The 22622-nt window shown below is 40.6% G+C and overlaps 1 protein-coding gene across 1 annotated transcript; it reads left to right on the top strand.

The window, feature by feature from the left end:
• Positions 1-5725: 5725 nt before the first annotated feature.
• LOC120536183 lies at positions 5726-21929 on the top strand. Its single transcript, XM_039764511.1, has 6 exons — positions 5726-5789; positions 13310-13657; positions 16270-16353; positions 18643-18762; positions 20318-20443; positions 21789-21929. The coding sequence occupies exons 1-5, from the start codon at positions 5741-5743 to the stop codon at positions 20401-20403; spliced, it is 687 nt and encodes a 228-aa protein (XP_039620445.1). The 5' UTR covers positions 5726-5740; the 3' UTR covers positions 20404-20443; positions 21789-21929.
• The last annotated feature ends 693 nt before the right edge of the window (positions 21930-22622 follow it).

Below are 22622 nucleotides of genomic sequence, written 5' to 3'. Positions count from 1 at the left end.
ATAGAAGCTTAGTAAGTTGGTTTGAAGCTTTGTGTAAGTGGTAATAGAATTAGTGAGGGATAGGACCCGGGATATAAACCAAGGCAAAGATGAAGTGTGTTGATTAAATTGATTAGGTATGGAGTTCCCCCCTAAAAGACGCCCAATTCCGGAAACTGTGCTTCTTTTGTAGCCTTGTATGTACAAGTTATTATAAGAACAAGATCCATATGCTGATGTCACTAAACCTGAACGTTGTGGCCGCAAAATGTACCTCTTGTTCCTATAAGACTTGAATATTGGTCAATGTAAGCCTAAACTTGTGTGCACGCATCTAGAGAAGCAAACATAATTGATAAGGTTATACTTTGCACATACAACAAAATTAATTGATTAAACTTGTGTATCTCAACCTTTAAGTATTTGCGACCCGAATATTCATAACAGTTTTAATCGCGCCCCCTACCATTATTTTGAAACCCTAATAAAATGTATTCCTATATTTTTTGCTGCTGATACACCGCTACAAGTTTTATTATACCTACTTAACTTTTATCGACATTTATCTAATTCTATATTTATTTTTCTAGTATCAGAATGTAGTTTAAGTTCATTTGTTTTGGTTTTAATAGATGGATTTTTCATATTTTTGATTCTTGTTTTCTTTTTTTCACATCTTCGCACCCCGTATTTTGTTACTTCCCCACAGGTTGAGAACCGCCGGATTAAATCTTCATTTAATTGGAATAAATGTAACAGGTGACCTACTGCTCTACTGTAAATAATGTATGTTTTATTAAACCTTTTAGAAAAAGCTTGTTTTGAGAATGACCCAAGTGTTGGTTTTCACAAAGTCTGCTGCTTCAGTGTTTTTAGATCTTCTTGTCGGATGTTTCTATGGTACACTGAAGTAGAATTACAAACATTTCAGAAGTTTCAAAGGCTTTTATTGACAATGAAATGAAGTTTATGCAAAGAGACAAGATTTGCAGTGTTAACCTTTCTTTCTTCTTCAAGACCTCTGCAATTTGCCCTGCCATGCTGGCAATCAACTTCTGGGCCCAATCCTGACTGATGGCAGCCCATTCTTACATAATCACTGCTTGGAGTTTTTCAGAATTGGTGGGTTTTTGGTTGTCCTCCCGCCTCTTGAGGATCGACCACAAGTTCTTAAAGGGGAATTTCCTGGCCATGGAGCCCAAATTGCAACATTTTGCTCTCCAAACCACTTAGTTGTCACTTTTGCCTTATCGCTCGGTGTTCCACCATGTTGGTCACCAGACTGTTCTTGGATGGCTGGGAGAAGTTGCTCTCGAGAATGTTTGGGTCCCATTCTTTATTCAGGGTTGTGTTTTAAGGCCAAATTATGAGTGAGCAGCAACCCCCACACATGACTGGTCTCAGGATGCTTTACTGCTGGTGTGACACAGGACTGATGGTAGCACCGCTCACCTTTTCTTTTTTCCAGATGCCCCAAAATAATCACAAAGGGGACTCATCAGAGAAAATTACTTGACCCCAGCAGTCCTCAGCATTCCAATCCCATAATGTCAGTCTGACCCTGATGTTTTTCTTGGCTTCTTTGCTGCCCTTCTTGACACCCACCAGGCCATCCTCCAAAAGTCTTTGCCTCGCTCACACCTGCCTGCTGCCATTCCTGAGCGAGCTCTGCACTGGTGGTACCCGCAGAGGAATCAGCTTTAGGAGACGGTCCTGGCACTTGCTGGACTTTCTTGGGCACCCTGAAGCCTTCTTCATCTCTCTAACTCAATCAGCATGACAGAGTGATCTCCAGCCTTGTCCTCAACGATACTCTCACCTGTGTGAATGAGAGGACCACTGAAATGACGTCAGCAGGTCCTTTTGTGGCAGGGCTGACATGCAGTGGAAATGAGTTTTTTGGGGATTAAGTTGATTTTCTTCGCAGAGAGGGACTCTGTAATGAATTGCAATTCATCTGATCACTCGAGAGAACATTCCGGAGTAGATGCAAATTGTCATCATAAAAACGAGGCAGCAAACTTTGTGAAAATTTATATTGGTGTCATTCTCAAAACGTTTGGCCACGACTGTACAATTCAAATAAATATCATCTTTCAAGAGGTAACACTTAAGTTTTTATGTTTAAAGACTGTGGTTAAGGGTCAAAGAGTATCCTGTATGAATGAATTATGACAGATTTGTACTTGCACTTGAATGTTTAGCTCCCTTCCTCTTTGTTCTGTCTTTTCTTGCATTTCCTGTGGCTCCTGGCAGATTATTTCCCATGACAAACGTCACAGCGGTGTAGTTTCTCTTGTTCCCACCTTCTCTCCATTTTGCTTTTCTGTTCACTTGATATGAAACATGAATTATCAGGCATAATTAAGGCTTCATTACCTTAGCAGTGGCTATGGAGATAAAAGCTTTACTTGTTATATGGTGCCTATGAAAAAAACATTCATCTCCTTGGATATACCTTCGTTGTTTTTTTTTTTGTTCTTTATTTCGTCTTATACAATTTCTTGTATTAGGAATTTGTTAGTTTTCGCATACCCCTTGGGGTCAGAGCACAGGGTCAGCCATTGTACAGCGCCCCTAGAGCAATTGAAGGTTAAGGGCCTTACTGATGGGCCCAGCAGAGTAGCATCTCTTTTGGCAGTGATGGGGATTTGAACTAGCAGCCTTTGGGATACCAGCGTAGACCCTTAGCCTCAGAGCCACCACTCCGCCCTTATGTCCACAGTGGATTTAATTTGGCTTTTTTTGACAATTATCAACAGTAAAAGACTCTTTAAAGTCAAAGTGAAAACAGATCTCTACAAAGTGGTCCAAATAAACTAAACTATTCACCCCTTTCTCATCAGTATCAGGTAGATGGCAGCCATAACAGCCCCGAGTTATTTGTATGTGCACAGGTCTACTTCTTTCTATTAGCTTTGCATATCTGGACACTACACTTTTTCCCCCATTTCTCTTTGAAAGAACTGCTAAACCATTATCACAGTTGTCATGAGTACTGCGAGTGTACAGACTTTTTCAAGTTCAGCCACATATTCTCAGTTGTACTGACCTCTGAACTGTGACTCAGCCACTCCAGGATATTCACATTGTTGTTCTGCCATGTAGCTTTGGGCTTGTTGTCTTGGCAGAAAGCAAATTTTCTCTCAAGGTGCAGGATTTCAGGTTTTCCTCTTAAGATTTCAGTTTATTTTGTTGCCTTCATATTCCCCACACAAGTCTTCCAGGGCCTACAGCAGAGAAGCATTCCCATACAGCCCAAGGCTGCCAGCACCATGCTCCATGGTGGGGATGGCGTGTCTTTGATAATGAGCACATTAACATGGTGTTTAATCTGATGGCCTAAAAGCTATCTTTAGGTCTAACCTTCTTCCAGCTGTTGTCAGAGTCTCCATTGTGCCTTCAGTTGAAATGTCCTGTGTGTGTGTTTTTTTTTCTCTTTGTCACTTTCCCATAAAGCTGTGACTGGTGAAGCACCTGGAAAACATTTATTTTCTCTCAGCCACTGTCACTTATGACTCCTTCAGAGTTCTCGGAGGTCTCTTGATGACCTCTCTCACTCATCTCCTTCAGTTTTTATGGATGGCCTACTCTTACAGTTTTACAGCCCTTCCATTTTTCTTGTGAATGATTTAATTGGAAATTCAGTGACTTGAGATATGTTCACAAGAACCTCCATGTCTTGCATAGCTAGACATCAATGTGAGCTGAACAGCATATCATATGTGGTGGTTTTTCTTTTCGATGGGGTGGATGGGAGGTCATTTGGCCTTGGAACCCCTGCAGATTTTTTTTTTTTTTACTGTCTTCCTGGTCATCTGTCTTTATCACTGGACTCATTTAACTGTTTTTTAAGATTGTATTTACTCTCACTTGTGGCAGACAACCAGGGATCCTGCCACACCGGGACGCCTGGAGCAGGGAAGGACTGGGAGAGGGGCAATATATTTCCCTGTGCACAAGAGGACAGCTCCCCTGGATTCCATCAGGGCCACGGATATGGAACTGGGAAGCTCAACACTGTGGGGGTTCGCAGCCACCACCAGGGGGTGCCAGGATGATCCTGGAGGACAGCACTTCCACCACACCAGGAAGTGCTGCAGGAGGCCCATCAGGGTGCACCTGGAGCACATCCGGGTGAAATATAAAAGGGGCCGCCTCACTCCATTTGAAGAACTGGAGTTGGGTGGAAGAGGATGGAGCTTGCGATGGGAGGAGTAGAGGCGGCAAAAGGAAAGAAAGGCAAAAGGACTGTGGGCAATATTGGGGGTTTTGTGCACTGTGTGTGTCGTGTGAAATAAATGGGTGTGCTTTTAGATATCTGGAGTCCGTGTCTGTCTGTGTCCAGGGCTATCTTTTACACTATATATAAAATCCTAAGCCTAAAAGTGCAAAGATTTTATGTGACGTTGTTATGTCACGTTTTTGTCACCCTTTAAACCGAGTTTATTTTGAAACTTACATATATATGTTTGGATTCATTCTTTTCAGAATTTATCGAACTTTAATGTGATGTTGTTAGATTTTCAGATTCTTATTCCGTTTTTGTGTCAAGAGATTTACCTACGCCCAGGGCTGGAAATAAAAGACAAAGAGTAGGACAGCTGCTGTACAGGCTTTTAAACGTTTGAAGCGGTGCACGAAATGCAGATCACACGGTGCGGCAGCAGAAGCAAGCCAGCAGCTGACTGAGCAAAGAGCAGGTACAATAAAAACTGTATTTGTTTCCAATTGTATCACCATTTTTAGATGGGGTTGCGTAGGAGCGATAGCATCTCCTTGGGGTGCGTTCAGCCCCAATCTTCACAACACGAGCGGCAGAGACACAAAGTGGCTGGCGAGCAACGCAGGCTGGGGGGGGGTGGTTGATGAGCGAAGCGAGCAGGGAGTGAACTCCCTAGTAGATTTATATGTTTTTTCTTTGTTATGTATTCTTTAATATTATTGCCTAATCTTATTTGTTTTTCTTTTCTTGTAACTTTTTCTTTAGCATCTTGTAAAGCACTTTGAACTATACGTATATTGTTGTATGAAAATGTGCTACAGAAATAGAAGTTGTTGTTGTACTGGTGAGTCAGAAGGAGCCGAAAAAACAAAAAAAGAAAGTAATTCCAAAGTGTTTAGAAAAAATTTGCATGAGCACAATTTGACAAACCTTTTAACAAATAAACACGTGCAACTGGGGTTGTGTGTGTGTCGTGCAGGTTTTGTGTTCTGGGCCCACCCTGTGTGAAGTTTGCATGTTCTCTCCATGTCTGTGTGGCTTTCCTCCAGGTGCACTGTTTCTCTCCCACAATGCAAAGACATGCAGGTTAGGTGAACTGGTGATCCTAAATTGGCCCCAGTGTGCAATTGGTGTGTGTGTGCCCTGCAATGGACTGGTGCCATGTCCAGGGTTTGTTCCTGCCTTGTGCCCTATGCTAAAAGCAGACCCCTATGACCCTGTTCAGGATTAAGTGATTTGAAAATGACTGACTGACACATGCAACAGAAATGCCATTCATATGCATTCAAACATCTGAAATTAAGTCACTCTCGGCAGACCTTATACACTCAACCTCCAAACCTGTTTACTTGCGGAATTTCTTTTGTGCCTCCCTTTTGCCATATACAGTTCCTTGTAGTCTGAAAGATTAAGCACTTCACCAGAGGGCGGCTGTCTTGTAAAGCCAACGCCTACAAACGTGTGCTTTATAAGCAAACGCCGGTATCACATTTCATTTCATTCACTTTCACCTCAGGGAAATTATCTGTTAACTCAATGATGCACAGTCTGCGCGGCACGGTCTTCTCCTTCTTGGTCATTTTCAGTAAGTTTTCTCTCATTTTTAATTAAACTCAGATTCGAAGTGTTATGATTGTTTTTCAGTCTTGAGTAATAGCAGGTAATCAGATCGTGGCTATCCGACTGATCGAGATGTGCGCAGCATTGTGGTTGATGTTAAAAGCCGGACGTGTACAGCAGATTCCGCGATCACCGTATCTTATGCTGCCTGCAAGTGAACGTTAATTATTTCAGGACTTAAAGCAAAGTAACTGCTCTCTGCAGACAGCCATTTACTTGAAGTTCACCTGCAATCTTCCGTCTGTATGCGGGCATAGCGTTTTGCGATCTTTCAGGGGATGCCGTGTATGGTTTATTCGACGCACTAACTGATCACGACGGTTCATTTATAAACGATTTTAGCAAGCTTGGGACTGTGGATTTTTACGTTTTGGATACGGGCAGGATCGAAGGAATTTGCGATGTGCATTAACTATCCGTTACGTGACAGTAACGTAATCGTTAAGTGATCAGAATTACGTCCTCTGTAGCCCAGACAGGTCCTCTTTATCGCTAGTAAAATAAGGTCACGGGCAGATTTTCACAAACAGTAAAATTGTCCGGGTTTTCATTGAAAAATGACGAAATTCTGGAGGGTAAGATATTGGCCGTCGTGCCAGCCGCAGGTCTTCAGCATCCCGGTGTAGCCTATTGCGGATGCAAACTGAACAGGCAGCCAACGTTAGCGTGGTGTGAGCTCGAGATCTGCGCGTGTTTTAGATACTGTGTGGTGCCCTGCGAGGAAAAGAAACACGCCAGACAACGTTTTCTCAAAACCACTGACTTTCATTGAACTTAGTTAAATTAAACAAAACTATTTCCCCGTCACTCCGCCTCCTCCCACAATGCAGTGCGTGTGAATTGTGCCATTATAGAAGTGCTACACTGCAGCGGCTGGAAGCGCTCCGCTTCTTCTATACAGACACAATTGGGTGGGGTGTGTTCACCAAGCGATGGACTGGCATCCTGTCCAGGGTTTGTTTCTGCCTTGTGCCCTATGCTAGCTGAGATAGGCTCCAGTACCCCTCGTAACCCTGGTCGAGTAAGAAAATGACAGAGTGACTGACTGACCTCTGGACATTTAAAGGAAACCAAATGAGTCTGTACAAACTATTTCAATTTATGTGTATTCCTCACTTGCAAAGTCTGACTCAAAATTGTCTTCCACGTATTTACCGCATCTATGACAAATAATCACTTTTATTGATCTGGTAAATAATAAGTAAATAAAGAAATAGGTTGATTTCATTAAGCATCATTAATAGCAATGCATGTTTAAATTTATTATGCATTTTAGAACATTTCATAATCCTACGAAAGATGGGGGAAAGTTTGCATGCACTGCAATTTCTCAGACTATTCCCATATAGCCTTGCATTATATGAAAGAGTAAATGCTTAGGTATAACTTTGCTAATTTAAGAAGGTGTTACTGTATACCACTGTCTTATAACTGCAAATTCAATATCAAATGCATTTTAATAGCTTTTTATCCCTGTGAGAAAGAAGATCATTTTGGGGTGCAACTGAAGGAGTTTCTCACAATATCCAAAAATCTCTAATATCATATAGAAGAGTAATTCATAGGTTATTATTTATGGAAATCTGAGACAGTTTTTCTACACCATTTTCTTATAACTACAACTTGAATTCCAAATGCAGAGGGAGGCTAACTTTGGTCAGCCATTTTTCTAGATTGTTCCCTGATGCCTAAAATGTCTGATATTGTGAGGAAGGGCAAGTGCTCTGGAATTATCGGCACAAATCACAGAAATTTTTCTGTTCCATCTTCTGATGAATCCAAACTGATATGAGCAGTTAATAGCAGAGGAGAGGAAAGACAAAACTCCAGTCAATAGAATCCCTGGGCACAATAATTCTTGAATGTCTGCGATCGAGTATAAAGCAAAAGCATAGGCAATGTCAGATACAGTGTGATAGACACACAATATGATATCCTATTAGCAGCAGTCAGATCCATTCTTAGGCATAGGAAAAGGAGGCGCCTGCCTAGGGCCCTTACTGCCAAAGGGCCCTGCCCGGCCATTTTTTTTTAGCCATAACCAAATACAGTACAACTTACAGGTCCATATTTCAGAAGTACAAATTTTTTCCAGTCGTAGAATTATCAGTATGGTTATGCACAAGCAGAGAGGAAATGGTGACAACAGGCAGCATCGACGGTGACGGTGGGGCCTGAGGTAGTGGCTGGGGCCCCAGTGGGAGGGCAGATTATGCTCCTCGCCTGCCAGGGAGTCTGCGCAACAGATCGATCATACTATGAATAGCGGAAGCTGAGAGGATAAAAGCATTCCACAAAACAGTACTACTGTGGGTGGTTTGCTCTGTCTGTCTGCTTTGCTATAATTATATAACTTACAGTGTTTAACAGATGAAATTAGTGGGTCCGATGTTGATGCTCACAGTTCATGTGCCTAATTATGCAATTCAGCAAATTTGGTTCCACAAACTATTTCTGCTCTTAAAAGTTTGCAGTTCATATCCTTCTATATAAAAGCAGTTGGGATTGTCCTTCTGTCCCGTGAGTGTTACGCAGGCGCGGAGTTTCACACACGCCCCGTCCATTTTGCAATGCACGATGGGATTTGGAGTTTCGTTTTTCCAGGTAAAAGATGATTTTCTACTCCAGACTGTGCGATATCTTCTTCTTCTTTCTTACTATATAAAAGCGGTCGGGATTGTCCTTCCGTCCCGTGAGTGGAAAGCGTAGCGGTATTCCGCTTATCACAGACTTACTACTTGCAGCTTGCGGTACGAAGCGACATGATGTGAGCAGAGTTCTGGTGCTCCCATCGTTCCCTTGCTTTTGTGAGCGATGCACTGGAAAAATAGACAAAATTATGTCTGGAAATAATTAATGTTGATGGAGTACAAATGCCTCGCCGTGTAGATCAGGGGGGTTCAAAAGGGCGACCTCAATATAGAAAAAAAGTTAAAATTTCATCACAAAAATAACAGAAACTACGAGTATTAAAGTAATACCGCTCAAATGCAATATAACCAAATTAATGAGTTTGTATAAAATATCAATTTGATCTACATATTGAATTGCCTTTAGAAGTGGTCAACTTAAAAGTCGGGTCAGCCTAGTACGAGAATAATTTGCAAGATTCTTTTCCAAATATCTCGGTTGCATTACGTATCGCTTTGACATTTCTTGTAACTGTTGCATCTGCTGAACGCAGCTTTTCAAAGCTCAAGCTGATTATGAGTGAACTGTGAACAAGCATGACGCAAGATCGACTGAATGGCTTAGCGTTAATATCAGTTGAGCACGAAGTCGTCAACTCGCTTGATTATTCAGACTTAATCAAAGACTTTGCAAAAATGAAAGTACACAAGATGTTTTTTACATTAAAGGTTTGATTTACATGCTATGTTTGGTATAGTCAGTTGGTTCCTTTTGATATGTTTCTCTCAAATCTGATATATATGATATATAATCATAAAATGATAAGCTATACATCACTAATTATTACCCATTCATACGGATAAAATAATTATCATACATTCAAACAGATAGAAACAGCAGGGTGCCGACAGGTACCTTTCCCCAGGGACCCCAAAATCCTAAGAACCTAAGAGAAGGTAAAGAAGAGAGTGCAGGGAGTGGAGTGGGTAGAGAATAGTGTCAGGAGTGATTTGTGACATACGGGTATCAGCAAGAGTGAAAGGGAAGGTCTACAGGACGGTAGTGAGACCATCTATGGTATATGGGCTGGAGATGGTGGCACTGACCAGAAAGCAGGAGACAGAGTTGGAGGTGGCAGAGTTAAAGATGCTAAGATTTGCATTGGGTGTGACAAGGATGGACAGGATTAGAAATGAGGACATTAGAGGGTCAGCTCAAGTTGGACGATTGGGAGACAGTCAGAGAGGCGAAATTGTGTTGGTTTGGACATGTGCAGAGGAGAGATGCTGAGTATAATGAGAGAGGGATGCTAAGGATAGAGCTGCCAGGAAAGAGGGGAAGAGGAAGGCCTAAGACAAGGTTTATGGATGTGGTGAGAGAGGACATACAGGTGATGGGTGTGACAGAACAAGATACAAAAGACAGAAAGATATGGAAGATGACGATCTGCTGTGGCAACCCCTAATGGGAGCAGCCAAAAGAAGAAGAAGAGAAGATCATGTCGTGGGGAGGAAGGGGTAATTTCTTGCTGATGACATTCTAGTTATGCCATTGAAACAGCTCTGCCCACCCTGTTTTAATACCCCTAACTATTAATAGGATAGCAGCAGGACACAGGAAGGGCTTGACCCTGCTATCACTTTGCTCCTCAGTCACTGGGGTGCTGTCACTGACCATCCTTCTGCTTATGTCTGGACTTCCATGTGTAGACCTTATTACATAATTAGGGTGACTTGCCATAGCCATCCCTTCCTGCTTTGTGCCGATCAGGTGTTCATTTTTCTCTGGACTCAATTGGCCAGTACAGCCAATGCACTTCTAAGCAAACAGGCAGCAAGCTTGTTATTGGTAATATTTCAACCTAATAAAAGGATAATTATTTGTATATCTTTGTGTCCATACAGTTGCTATGTCTCTGTCATTCCAACAGATGGCACATCACAAACATCAACACTGCTTTTATGACTCCCATGTCAAATGGCATATAACAGAGACAAATGCACTACATTTGTCATTTTTAAAGGTGGTGCATCAGAAATACTTGTAGTAATATGTTTTGTAATTTCAAATGTATGTGCTGCACCATCTGTTGGAATGACAAATTCAATGCATTTTGTTACTACATGCATTGCAAAATATATTCTAATAAATAGTGCACAGTTTATGTTAATGCTGAGGTCTGTGTTGATTACTTAGATTTCAGCCCATCTTAGATGGGTAGCACAGGTAATAATAATAATCTACTCTCTCTCTATATATAAAATCTTAAGAGTTAAAGTGCAACGATTTTGTGCAACAATTTTATGTGATTTTTTTGTCACACTTTAAATCGGGCTTATTTTAAAACCTACACATTTATGTTTGGTATCATTCTTTACAGAATTTATCAAACTTTAATGTGATGTTGTTAGATTTTCAGATTCTTATTCCGTTTTTTAAATTATGAACTAAAAAATATAAAGAACTCACGTCCTGCAAGACGAGACTTTGTGCCAAGAGATTTAACCATGTCCGGGGCCGGAAATAAAAGACAAAGAGTATGACAGCTGCTGTATAGGCTTTTAAATGTTCGAAGCGCCACATGAGCTGCAGATCACGCGGCACAGCAGCAGCAGCAAGCCAGCAGCTGATCGAGCAAAGAGGAGGTAAAAAAAAAAACTGTATTTGTTTCCTATTGTATCACCGTTTAAGAGGGTGTTTCAGAGGAGCGACCGCGTCTACTTGGGGTGCATTCAACCCCCCTCTTCACAACGTGAGCAGCAGAGACACGAAGTGGCTGGCGTGTAGTGCAGGCCAGAGGGGCTGGCAAGTGAAGCGAGCGGGGGGGGATCCCCCTAGTAAAAATAATAATAATTGTATCATGCACTTTGCATACATTGAATGCAGGTCAGTTTGCTTTGTGGCAGCATTTAATAAATCCAAAGGCTTTAAAAACCTCTGATCGTTTAGGAGAGAAACAGAGTCCCCTGATCAATAGACTTTTACTGATTTTAGCCCAAAATTCACTGCATTATGTCAACTAAAAAATGTTCGTAGAGTAACATCACACCTGCTTAATCTAATTTACAGTCGATAAGAGTAAATGGTACCAATAACTTTGTGGTTGAATATAATAACATAAAAAGCTGAAGCAAGTTTTATGAGGTTGTTTGTCTTCTAACTGTGGATTCTCTTCCAGCTGTTTTCTTATCTGCTCAAACCTAAACAAATTCAGGTCATGCAGTCTAGCAGAGAGAGATATTCCATTTAAAACTCTGAATTTGTTCTTCTTTAGGTACTCCTTTAGCAGAAACCATAATCTGTTAAGTTTTAAAGGGCGGCGACCTCTCACTCGCTCTGTCTAAAGCTTATGACCATCCTAAATACAGTAGACTTGGCATGGCTTAGTAGTCATTGTGATATTGTACTTGTCTTTATAGTTGCTTCTTCATGTACTTTGTTATCAACCTAAGCTCTCTTTCATCCATCCAGTACCTCACAACACCAGAGTCCCTGGTTCAAATTCCAGCCTGGGCCATGGTTGTGTAGAATTTGTTATATACATTTTTAATGTTCACCTTGTCTTTGTGTTTGCATGGAGTCTGCACATTCTCTACTTGTGTCCTGAAGTGTGCATGTTTTCTTCACATCAGCGTAGAGACATCATTTGTTGTTGTTGTGTACATGCTGCCTGTTTGTTCAGCAGGGTCGGGATGAGCCTATGCAGATCCTAATTGCTCCGTGCACACCTTCCTGACATACAGTACAACTAAAATGAGAGAGTAGAGGGGCTGAGTCAAGCTAAGGGGATGAGAATCCATTTTAAAATACTTCTTTTTGGAACAACAAAACTTTGTAAAAACATCAACAAGAAATAATAACATGTATTGACTGTAGAGCAAACAATTCCTTCAATGGAGCTAGAATAAAAGGCACATCCGGAAGAAGACAGCGCCTCTGTATATTTGAAATGTTATCACCACAGCTTTCATCATAATTTTGAACAGATGAGGCAGATACCTTGAACGGAAATAGCCGTTATGATTTGGAAAATCAGTGTGAGATTCAGACAGTTTGGGGAATAAAACAAATGTGTATTATAATCAGCCTGTGAATTCAGAAACAGAGGACTGGGAGGCTGGAGCTGGATTCATGTTCATAACAGAGAAAAGTCAAAGGGTCAAACACTTTTAAAATGAAAAAGAAATAACATGAATATGAGAGTACTTTCAATTTTTTGTTTTATACTTTTATGGTCGACTTTTGCTGATTATTTATTTGTCACATGACATGGAGCAACAGCACAGATAGGGAGATGAGAACGGAAAAAAAATTATGGAGGCACAGGTTTTAGAAAGCTCTCCATACAAGCACAGTGGAAAGGGGTTAGGACTTGAAAAATCCTAGGCCAGACCTGTACAGTAGTGATTTATAAATCTTTGCAGCATGAAAATATTCATACATTAAAAAAAAAAAAAGGGAAATGCATATGGCAAAAAAATCGGATTTTTAAAACCTGGTGTGAGCACATTTGTAGGTGGTTCACCCTTTGTAGTCAAACTTTGTAAAAAGTTAGTTTTGTTATGCCATATTGCTTTTAAGTCATTTCTTTCATCAAGCTGAAACTCTGCTTGATCTGTTTTTGTCATGGATTATATTTTTAAAGGTCATTTTTAAAAATTTCTTGTTGAGTTCAATCCGATTTTGTAAATAAGTTAGTTATATTACACAATATGTCTGTAGAGTCGTTTCTTTCACCAGGCTGATTGTCCTCTTTTCAGTTTGTTTTGATGTGCATACATCTCATTAAAGCCTGACATCATAGTTTCTTTTGGGGGACTGGTGTAGAAATTTGCTTATGTTTTTTTTTTTTAGGCATTTGTATGGCTGTGAAAATATCCACTCCGCCGCAGGAAGTGACAGCCACTTTCAAATCAGACGTACTACTGCCGAGTTTTTTTAAACTGAGCAGCCCACAATATGGACTGAAATATACCACTGCAAAATGGACAAGAGCAAAAGACAAATCAAAATTGTCAGAGCTGATTTATAAGAATGTAACAAACTACAGCCGTGCAAATATGTCAGAAAGTGAACTAAAGAAAGGGAATGCCTCCCTAAGTCTCAGTATGGTCACCTTTGAAGATGAAGGAGAATATCTATTTGAGATAGAAGAAGCAGCAGAAATCCCCCAAAGTCTCATCATTGTGCTAAAAATTATTGGTAAGCATACATTCAGTACTTAACCTTTCATTGTTTCATCTTATTTGATTCTTTATTTACACCACCTATTTACATATCACTAATACAGATAAAATTAGCATTTTGTAACATTTATGAAAGCGGAAGTATATTCTAGACTAGGGGTCCCCAACTCCCAGTGGCTGCAGGTTTTCATACTAACCCTTTTCTTAATGAGTGACCTGTTTCTGCTGCTACTTAACTTGTTTTAAATTTATTTCAATGGACTTGTTTTTTAAGATTTGTTCCTCTGAATTGCTTGATTTCTTTCCTTAAACGGAACGCAAACAGAAATGAAATGTGACGTGAGTGAGCCAGCAGAAGACTAGCTAAGTCGGGACCTCAAACTCCAACCAATTTGACTCCAACAAGTTGCTTCATTATGCGCTGATTCTTGTTAATTAAACCCGTTCTTTTATTCCACGGCTTGTTGCTGCTCTCATTGTGTAACAGAATACATATCCGACATTGTGGATTTTCTGTTTTCTAAGAGCACAGTTAAAATGTTTTGTGGACCTGAGCAGATCAACATTCCTGAGACCTTCATCTTTCTTTATTTTCAGATATTGTATGCTGGTCATGTTTTGGCTCATTTTGTACCTCATTATTGTTTGTCTGCTAATTAAGGAAAATGAAACAATTAAGGGGTCTGAGTCTAATAAAATGAATTCAAAAGAAGTTAATTAGCAACAAAAACAGGTCACTCATTAAGAAAAGGGACAGAATGAAAACCAGTAGCCACTGGGGCCCTTCAGTACTGGAGTTGGGGACCCCTGTTCCAGACAAAACAATCGCTATTTGAAATTTTTCATTTCTTTTCCTTGATACATTTTCTCAAGTCCATATGCATCAAAGGACCTGACCTCACTGAATTGTACACCATCCACTAATTCTGTGGTTTAATGCCTGTGCTTTTATGACTTGAGCAATTCACGAGGACTGAAAAAGTCAAAATCGTGGCAGACCTTGGACTTCTTGTGGGTGAATCAAAAAGCGTCACCATAAATGACCAAGGGTATACTCACTAAAGTCTTAGAAACCAGTAATCAAAATGCAAGCACTAAATGAATTAATGTTGTAAACTAGGCATTATTATGATGGGAAAAATATATTTGATTAGGACAGAGGAGTACACCTAAAAGTAAAACGGGTGTTGATAAATGTTGAAAAATAATCCAGAAAGGGCTGCAAGGTGGAGTAAAACTGATCAATGTTGCCAAGAGTAAAGGATCTTATTTTCTTAAGTTAAATGAATATTCCACCTAAAAATCATATTATGGTATACGTTACTTATCATGCTTACATTTTGAATCACATGTTTTCATGTAGAATAGACAATAAGTCTGTGATATAAAACAGTTTATGACCAGTGTTGTACAATGGCAAACAATGAGACAAATATCCATAGAAAAAAGAGTGAAAAACAACAACAACAAAAAATCTCATTAAACTTGTTTTGCATAATCCACATGTCAGGTATCCAGTAGCATGTTAAAAAGACGCAAAATGAGTGCATTTTTTTTCTAAAATATTGTTAAACAGTTGCCTCTGGAGTTATCAGTGTGTACATAAACAGGAAGCCTGAAGACTCAATGGAGAAACTTTTTGAAATGAAGACAGGACTCTTGACCAGCAAATGAGGGGGAGAGGTGTCAGTCCCGTGAGTCTTTAATTTCCTGTTTATATGTGTGCTGATAATTCTGAAAGTAACTATTTAATAATATTTTAGTAAAAAAGCATTTGTTTTGTATATTTTGAGAAAACAACTGAATAATAGGTATGTTGATTATGCGACACAAGTAACATGAATTTTTTTTTTTTCATTGCCATTTTCATTTTAAACTGTGAAGCCGATGTACAATTCAAGGAAAAATATGTTTCTGTTCCAAACATTATGGAGGGCACATCTTAACGTTTTGTAACACAGCGCATTATGCAGGATGAGCACATGGTTGGCAAAATACAGCAGGACCTGATGACAAAATAAACAAGCACAGTAGATAAGGGGCATGTTGACGGCTTATATAGGAATGTTTTCACCACGGATTCTGCTGATGGGAGTTTTAGTTTTCCTCTCCACAATTGTCAACTGGCCCTATCTCACCGATTATATTAATGGACATATGCTGCATTGTTAGGGTCCTTTTATGTTAATCCGTTTGAAACTGGTTTGTTTTAATCTGTATTCTGCGTGTGCATAGCATGTCATTTCAAATGTTTTTGTTTTTAACCTGTAAACTTGTTATGGTGCACTAAAGAGTGCTATGCACTAAAAACAAATTGAACAGTTTATTTTTTGCATTATGGTGATACATTTTTCAAACTGACTTACATAGTCATTGTGTTCAGTTTATGTTTTTTAATTAAAAACATTGCACAATTTTGACCTTCTTTTTACAATTTTAAGATTCAGCCCAAGCAGTTAATCATGGGCGAAGGCAAAATGATTTATTATATTTCTTACATAATGGTTCTGTTTTATCACATTGTTAGTACCAGACTGATATACATAGTCATTGTGTATCTGTTTGACGTGTTTGAAAAAAAAAAAATTGAAAATATGTGTTGTGCTTTAAATTCCAATCTGTTCACAGAGAAGGTAGAGAAGCTCTTCTCTGAGGCAGTGACTGAAGGTGCAAACAAGATGATCACTGACCCCATCTCAGTTACAACTCAAGGTAAGATCTTCACATACTCTGCATATCAGCCAATGCCTGTCCAGTGTGGAAAGCATACCCCCCGGACACACAGAGACAGACACGAGAGTGTCCAAAAGCACAATCCTTTATTTTTCCTTAGCACCACAATGCCTTATCCCAACAACTCTCTTCCTTTCTTTCTCTCTCTCTCTCTCTCGATTTTTCTCCTCTTCTTCCTCTGACCTCCTCTCCCCTCCTCACAAGCTCCATCTCCTTCCTCCCAACTCCGGCTCGTCTACTGGAGGCAGGCGGCCCCTTTTATACTGACCCGGATGGGCTCCAGGTGCTCCCCCTGACGACACCTCCTGGTGTGGCGGAAGTGTCAAGAGAGTACCTGGAAGCACTCCGGGTGCCCCTGGGATTTCTTCCGGCAGCACTTCCTGGTGTGGCGGAAGTGCTGCCATCCAGGATTTCATAACCGTCCGGGCACCCCCTGGCGGTGGCCACGTTCTTCGGTAGGGATGAGCGTCCTAGCTCCATTCAAGTGGCCCACAAGCAGACCAGGGCAGCTGCCCTCTCGTGGCCCAGGGGAAGTATCGTCCCTCTCGGGGACCGTCTAGGCATCTTGGCTGGGTAGGGTCCCCAGCCGTCTGGGACTCCAGAAAATGAACAGATGTGTAAACTCTGATAAATTCTGTATAATCAGTTGACTTTCAGGCTTTGTGAATTCACATAGCTTTACTTAAAAGCCAGAGTACTACATTGGTGAGCGTGCTGGTGTTTAGTTGTGGAATCACACCACAATACATCCCACTTTAGAAATTTGCAATGTGAAAGCTGCCACTAACTTCCAAGATCTCTCTCTATATATAAAATATAATGTCTGTCTGTCTGTATGTCTGTCCACTTTTCACCAGAGAACTACATTCTGGTTGACTTTGCGACTTCTCTCATTGTGCTATGTAAAATATTTCGCTTGTGGTACCAATTTATTTGTGTGAATCCGAGAGACACGCATCGGGCCAAGGGGGGCAGGGCCCTCCTCACTCATGTGCCGGCCTCAGGGCGTTTCTTACCTCCGCTTAACTAGCGAACGGGAGAATTACTTAACGGATTTAGATCTGTTTCTTGTATAATTTGCTTGAGCATTTTGGTTGATTTTGTGTCTTCTCTCATTGCGCTAAGAATCATAGTTCACTTGCAGGAGCGATATATTCGCGCTAATCTGAGACAGGGGCTGCGGGCCGAGGGGAGGGGGAAGTGTGATGTCAGGAGTGGGGAGCTGGGCAGGGCCCTCCGCACTGTCCTGTTTCACTACTGTGTGGGCGGAGCTGAGGGGGACAGCTAGTAGCAAATAAAATAATGACAAATTAAATTTGATTTGATTTGAGGAAGTCTTGTAGCTTCTATCCAACAGTCTCAATCTGACTCTAAAATATTTGATAAGACACCCCTTGCCCTTGTTTATTTTCTGTCTGCCCCTAAGGAACTGCTATTCCATTCTCCCATTAAAATTCTGTCTCTCTGCCTTTCACTTTCTCTCTTCACAGTTTAGAGTTGAGTCTATCATTCCCTAGTGGCACCTGATCTCTTTCAGATATCCATAAGTGCTCTGTCTCTGCCATTGTGACACTCTGCCTCCTGTCAAGGATATTTTCAGGACAGTCCTCTGACTTGTCCCTCCTTGGCAGTGCCCTTTACTAGCCAGGCAAGTTTGGACTCCTACAATGCATGCTTACTCTTCCTATTTAGTTAGATGTTCTGCAGATCCACCTTACACCCTCCATTTGAATTATCAGATTTTAAATATGTTCTGATTAGAAGCTTCCCTGTCACAGTCTAGCACCCCATCCACAGCTAACACTCCATAGTCTCCACATCTCCATCCCCAATCCTAAATAATGACCCTATATTAGATCCATTCACCCAACACGCTATATCCTAACTACAGGGTCACGGGGGTCTGCTGGAGCCAATCCCAGCCAGCACAGGGCACAAGGCAGGAAACAAGCCCTGGGCAGGGTGCCAGCCCACCGCAGCCCTATATTAGATAATAAATGAATAAATAATTAAATTTGAATTTCTGTTATAAAGTAGTAGTGCACTGTCACCACTAGGACCAAAAGGTGATGCCGACCTGGTATACCTGGGGAAATGCCAGATAAGAGTAAGAGTAAAGTGAGAAGCCAAAATTTACTAGAAGAGAATATCAGATTATGGGGGGCCACCCACATTTATAATACAAGAATCCTGTCCCTGTGTTGCTTACTCTGCCATTTTTTATGCCTTTTGATGGGATGATTAATTTATTTTTTGCTTTATGTGCAGGGCCAACTGTGGGAAAAGTGATGGTAATAGTGGGGCCAACACTGGCCGCACTGGGGGTGCTAGCTGCACTGGTATGCTTGTATGTGAAACGGCGACTATTTCTGAAAAGCTGCATAGCTTGTAAGTAGTTGTTAAAGGCATTATGTTACATTCTTTAAAAACATTCAAATGTTGGACATGATGACTGTGTTTGTAGATCAGTGGTCTTTATTGCTCATTTCATCGACTTTTCTTAGTAGGGCAGGGTTTGAACACATGTATTGGAAACGATTTTTCCTGTTTGCTTAATTTACTTTTTCTGTTAGAAAGCTCCATTCTTGACATCCAGCCCTCCAGAGTGCCCCCCACCCAATTCAGAGTAACAACAAGGCAGTACAAATACAGTTTTCTATTTGGAGTTTCATTTTTAAATAGCAAAATATAAGGTTCAGGGTTGCTTTGTTTATAAAAGAAAACATGAAGTTTGCCTTCTCAGTTGCATGTAATAACAAGACAGAAAGAAATGAAGCAAAACAAACCGAGACAAGACAGGTTAAGGTAAGGCAGTTGGGTGCATATTTACACAAAAATGGTTAGAAGATACATATTAAACCTTAATCATTTTCTCCGATATTCCTTATTAAATAGTCATATGGCACTAGGAAGAAAGGAATTCCTGAAGCGATTTGTGTGGGTTTTCAAAGCAACTCTCCTTCCTAATTTACTGAAGTTAAGTTCTGCATGCAATGAGTGCCTGTCGTCAGTTGAGATGATTTACAGTTTCTTTTGCGTTGTCCTCTGACACACACATTTGCCTTATCTACTGTACGTCAGCCCCAATAACTTTAGTTGCATGCTTAGTAATCTTCTGGAGCTTTTATTAATTTTGGTTTGTCAGACCACTAAACCAGACAATGAAACTGAAAGTGATAGCAGACTGCGTATTTTGTATTTCTGATGTTTTTGAGGCCTGGAAGTAGTTCTAGAGTTCTATGATTTTAGGAGTCACAGTAAACATCTCTGGTTTGGTAGCATCAAGACTTTATGGACTCACTTTAATTTCCAGAAGTGATTGCAGTGCGAATATTGACCAGCTATCCCTTAGAACTGCACTAATAAACTTAGGCTGAGGAAGGTAGTTGAGGAAAGGGCTCATGGGCAGGAGAAAGATCTAGTAGGTCAGATCACAGAGTGCTTTTGGTAGCATGTAAGAGGTGTGGCAAGTAGTCAAACCACCAGGAGTGGCAGCATAGCTCTTGCTTTTCATCTGTTTATTTTGTCACTGGTTTGAAATTTACATGGGAGGAGTCACAAAGCCACTTGCCCCTTCTACGTTCAACTCAAATATTGCAAAAACAAGTTAAATAATTGACATGAAAGAAGCACCCTGTCCAAGGATCACTCTTGTCTTGTGCCAAAATGGTTGCTGGGATTAGCTCTGCCCTTGATAAGTGAGTTAGGGTTAATTGATGGATTGATGGAATGCTTTATTTATTTATTTATTTTTTCAATGTAGCTTCTATCTTCTTTAAAGTCAGACAGGTACAGATATCCAGTCAGGCATGCCAAGTGTCACGTGCACTTGTACATGTTGCATCTTCATCCGTTCGGTTTTTGTGGTCACCTGCCTTCACACTACTAAAAATTACTCATACTCAAACATATGTTTTGTGTTTACTCCCAACCCACCATACAGATCGGAACAACTGTTGCAATGATCCTGAAAACCAAGAGGCTAACAACTCCAGACCGGAGAACATACCTCTGCAGCAAGTACTCTGAATCAGAACACAACTTACTCTGAACTGAACAATGGAGACAGGTAAGCTCACTTGATAATGTAGCATTCAACAGGCATCACATTTTTATTATCAGTTAATATGTAATACATAATTGGAAACTCCAGATGGGCTGGCACCTTGTCCATGTGTTCTCCCTGCCTTGGGCCCTCTACTTATTGGTATGGGCTCCACCTTCGCTGCGACTCTACTCAGTATAAAGCTGGTTTAGATGATGGATGGAGGAATTTTTAAAAAGACATTGCTTTCATCACTATTTATTGTTCATTTAGTTATGAGTGCACTGTTTTAATGAAAATTATCAGGTCCTTTCTCTTATACTTCATGAGTCCAGTGTGTCTTTCACTCCCCAGCTCAGCCAAGTAGTCTTGCAACCGGCAGTGATGCCAACAGCTGTGGTTCCCACTTCTGGCTGCCATCTTGGCTGCCTCCTTCAGCCTCTGCTGGAGCACTCGGAGCCAGCTGTCCATCTGTCTACCACCACACTATCCTAGCATCGTACCTTATCGGTGAGGGAAGATCAACTCCCGGAGTGTTGATCACTTGCTCTTCCACTGGGCTACCAACTGCTCTTCCACTTCCTTCACCATCACACTGGCTCAGGCCCTGATACTGCATTCTCACTTAACGGTCCTCATTTCTTTCTTCTATCATTCTTCTCCCCGTTTCCTGCCCAGACTCCTTTTATATATGGATAGGGAAGCAGGTGTGCTGATAACAGACCCCCTAAGCACTAATGAGGCAGTCAACTGAACCGCGCATGTCTGCATGTGAATTCACGATCAGTCGATCGCCTCAATTAACTCCCCACAGATGCTCCTCCATGCTACCAGACACAACTACAATACACCCATCTAAAAACTGAACGCCACAGAAGGAAACTACTTTTTGAGGGTACAAATGATAGCCAAAGCTTTGGAAAATACAGACTGATAGTCTAGTCATAAAAGAGGCAGTTAAATACGGTATTTGAGTGTTTCAAATTTGCTGATGCAGAGTATTTAGGAAATAACTTTCCTCAAACTAAAGAGAAACATCACAACAAAAGTAAAGTCAGTGCCTCATTGGGTGCTTTCAAAAAGCTTAGTTTCACTGCCCCCAACTTAAAAACCCCTCTCTCCTGCTGTGAGAGACAAAATTCCTCTGGTTGAACGCCACCACTAATAAAAATGCACTGTCAGATTTCTCGATGTTAATGCCATCCAAGTCTGAATGATTCATTCTGACGCTTTCAAAGAGCTGTTACCAGATGGCCTTGTTTTACTGTTATAATTATAATCTGTCATTGGTTCACATGATTCACTGAACTCCAGCTGCAGCGGACAACAAGTCTTAGTGCTAACAGACTTCTTCATTTTTGTTCTGCAGTGAGACACCTTTGGGCACTTCGCAGTGATGAAGGACACGTTTTGTGGATTTTCTACCATACTACTGAAGAAGAAGTGGTGCCCATTTGCACTTGTTGCTGTTCTCCCTAAAAAATGCACTTTGAGGTTTAGGGTTGTCAGTATTTCAGAAGTGTTGTTTAAAATTGATATGAAGATTTATTGTTTACTCTAACGTTAACCTTCAGCATTTAAATGCTGATATAAAATTAGATGATTCAAAATCTATTATATAATGTATAATCTGGTAGTACCAGAGAATATTTTTTATGAAATGGGGTGGGTGGATGATTGTATACAGTTAAGTTTACATTAGTTTGGGTTGAATTGGTGGGATTTTGCCTTGGCACTTATTAAGCTACTTTAAATTGAATGTTATGCCTACCTGCTGCTCCTCCATGACCACCCTTACTTATATTTATATATTTTTGTACAAAATTGCTGAATATAGCAACATTTAACAAAACAAGTAAATAAGAATATACTGCCCCCAAGAGTGCCTTCCCCCTTAGGACCCTATGACAAGGCTAAGATATTTTTTTATTTATCTTTCAATCCAAATGGTAAGACAGTGAAACCTAAATTAAGGCCACTGCAACACAGGCCTGAGCTCAGTTCCCATTTCAATGAATGCATGTGTGGAGTTTTCATATTTATCCTGTTAATTGTGAAAAAATAACTTAAAATCAAAAATTCCAGACCTCCCATTTAACTCACCCACTTTCTAGTTTTTTAAGCTTTGTTACCCCCTGCGCTCATTTTCACATAGAAAGATCGATATAAAATAAAACTGACCTCAACAGTATGAACTACGGAG

This window comes from Polypterus senegalus, chromosome 10, assembly GCF_016835505.1.
Source record: "Polypterus senegalus isolate Bchr_013 chromosome 10, ASM1683550v1, whole genome shotgun sequence".
NCBI lineage: Eukaryota > Metazoa > Chordata > Cladistia > Polypteriformes > Polypteridae > Polypterus > Polypterus senegalus.
This window is presented reverse-complemented; position numbering and strand designations above follow the sequence as displayed.

Bases quoted from the DNA above. Each gene is read 5' to 3' on its own strand.
- LOC120536183 (XM_039764511.1), top strand. From the start codon at position 5,741: ATGATGCACAGTCTGCGCGGCACGGTCTTCTCCTTCTTGGTCATTTTC. The intron at 16,354-18,642 runs GTAAGATCTTCA...CTTTATGTGCAG, and splicing joins CATCTCAGTTACAACTCAAG to GGCCAACTGTGGGAAAAGTG. The intron at 18,763-20,317 runs GTAAGTAGTTGT...CCCACCATACAG, and splicing joins TCTGAAAAGCTGCATAGCTT to ATCGGAACAACTGTTGCAAT.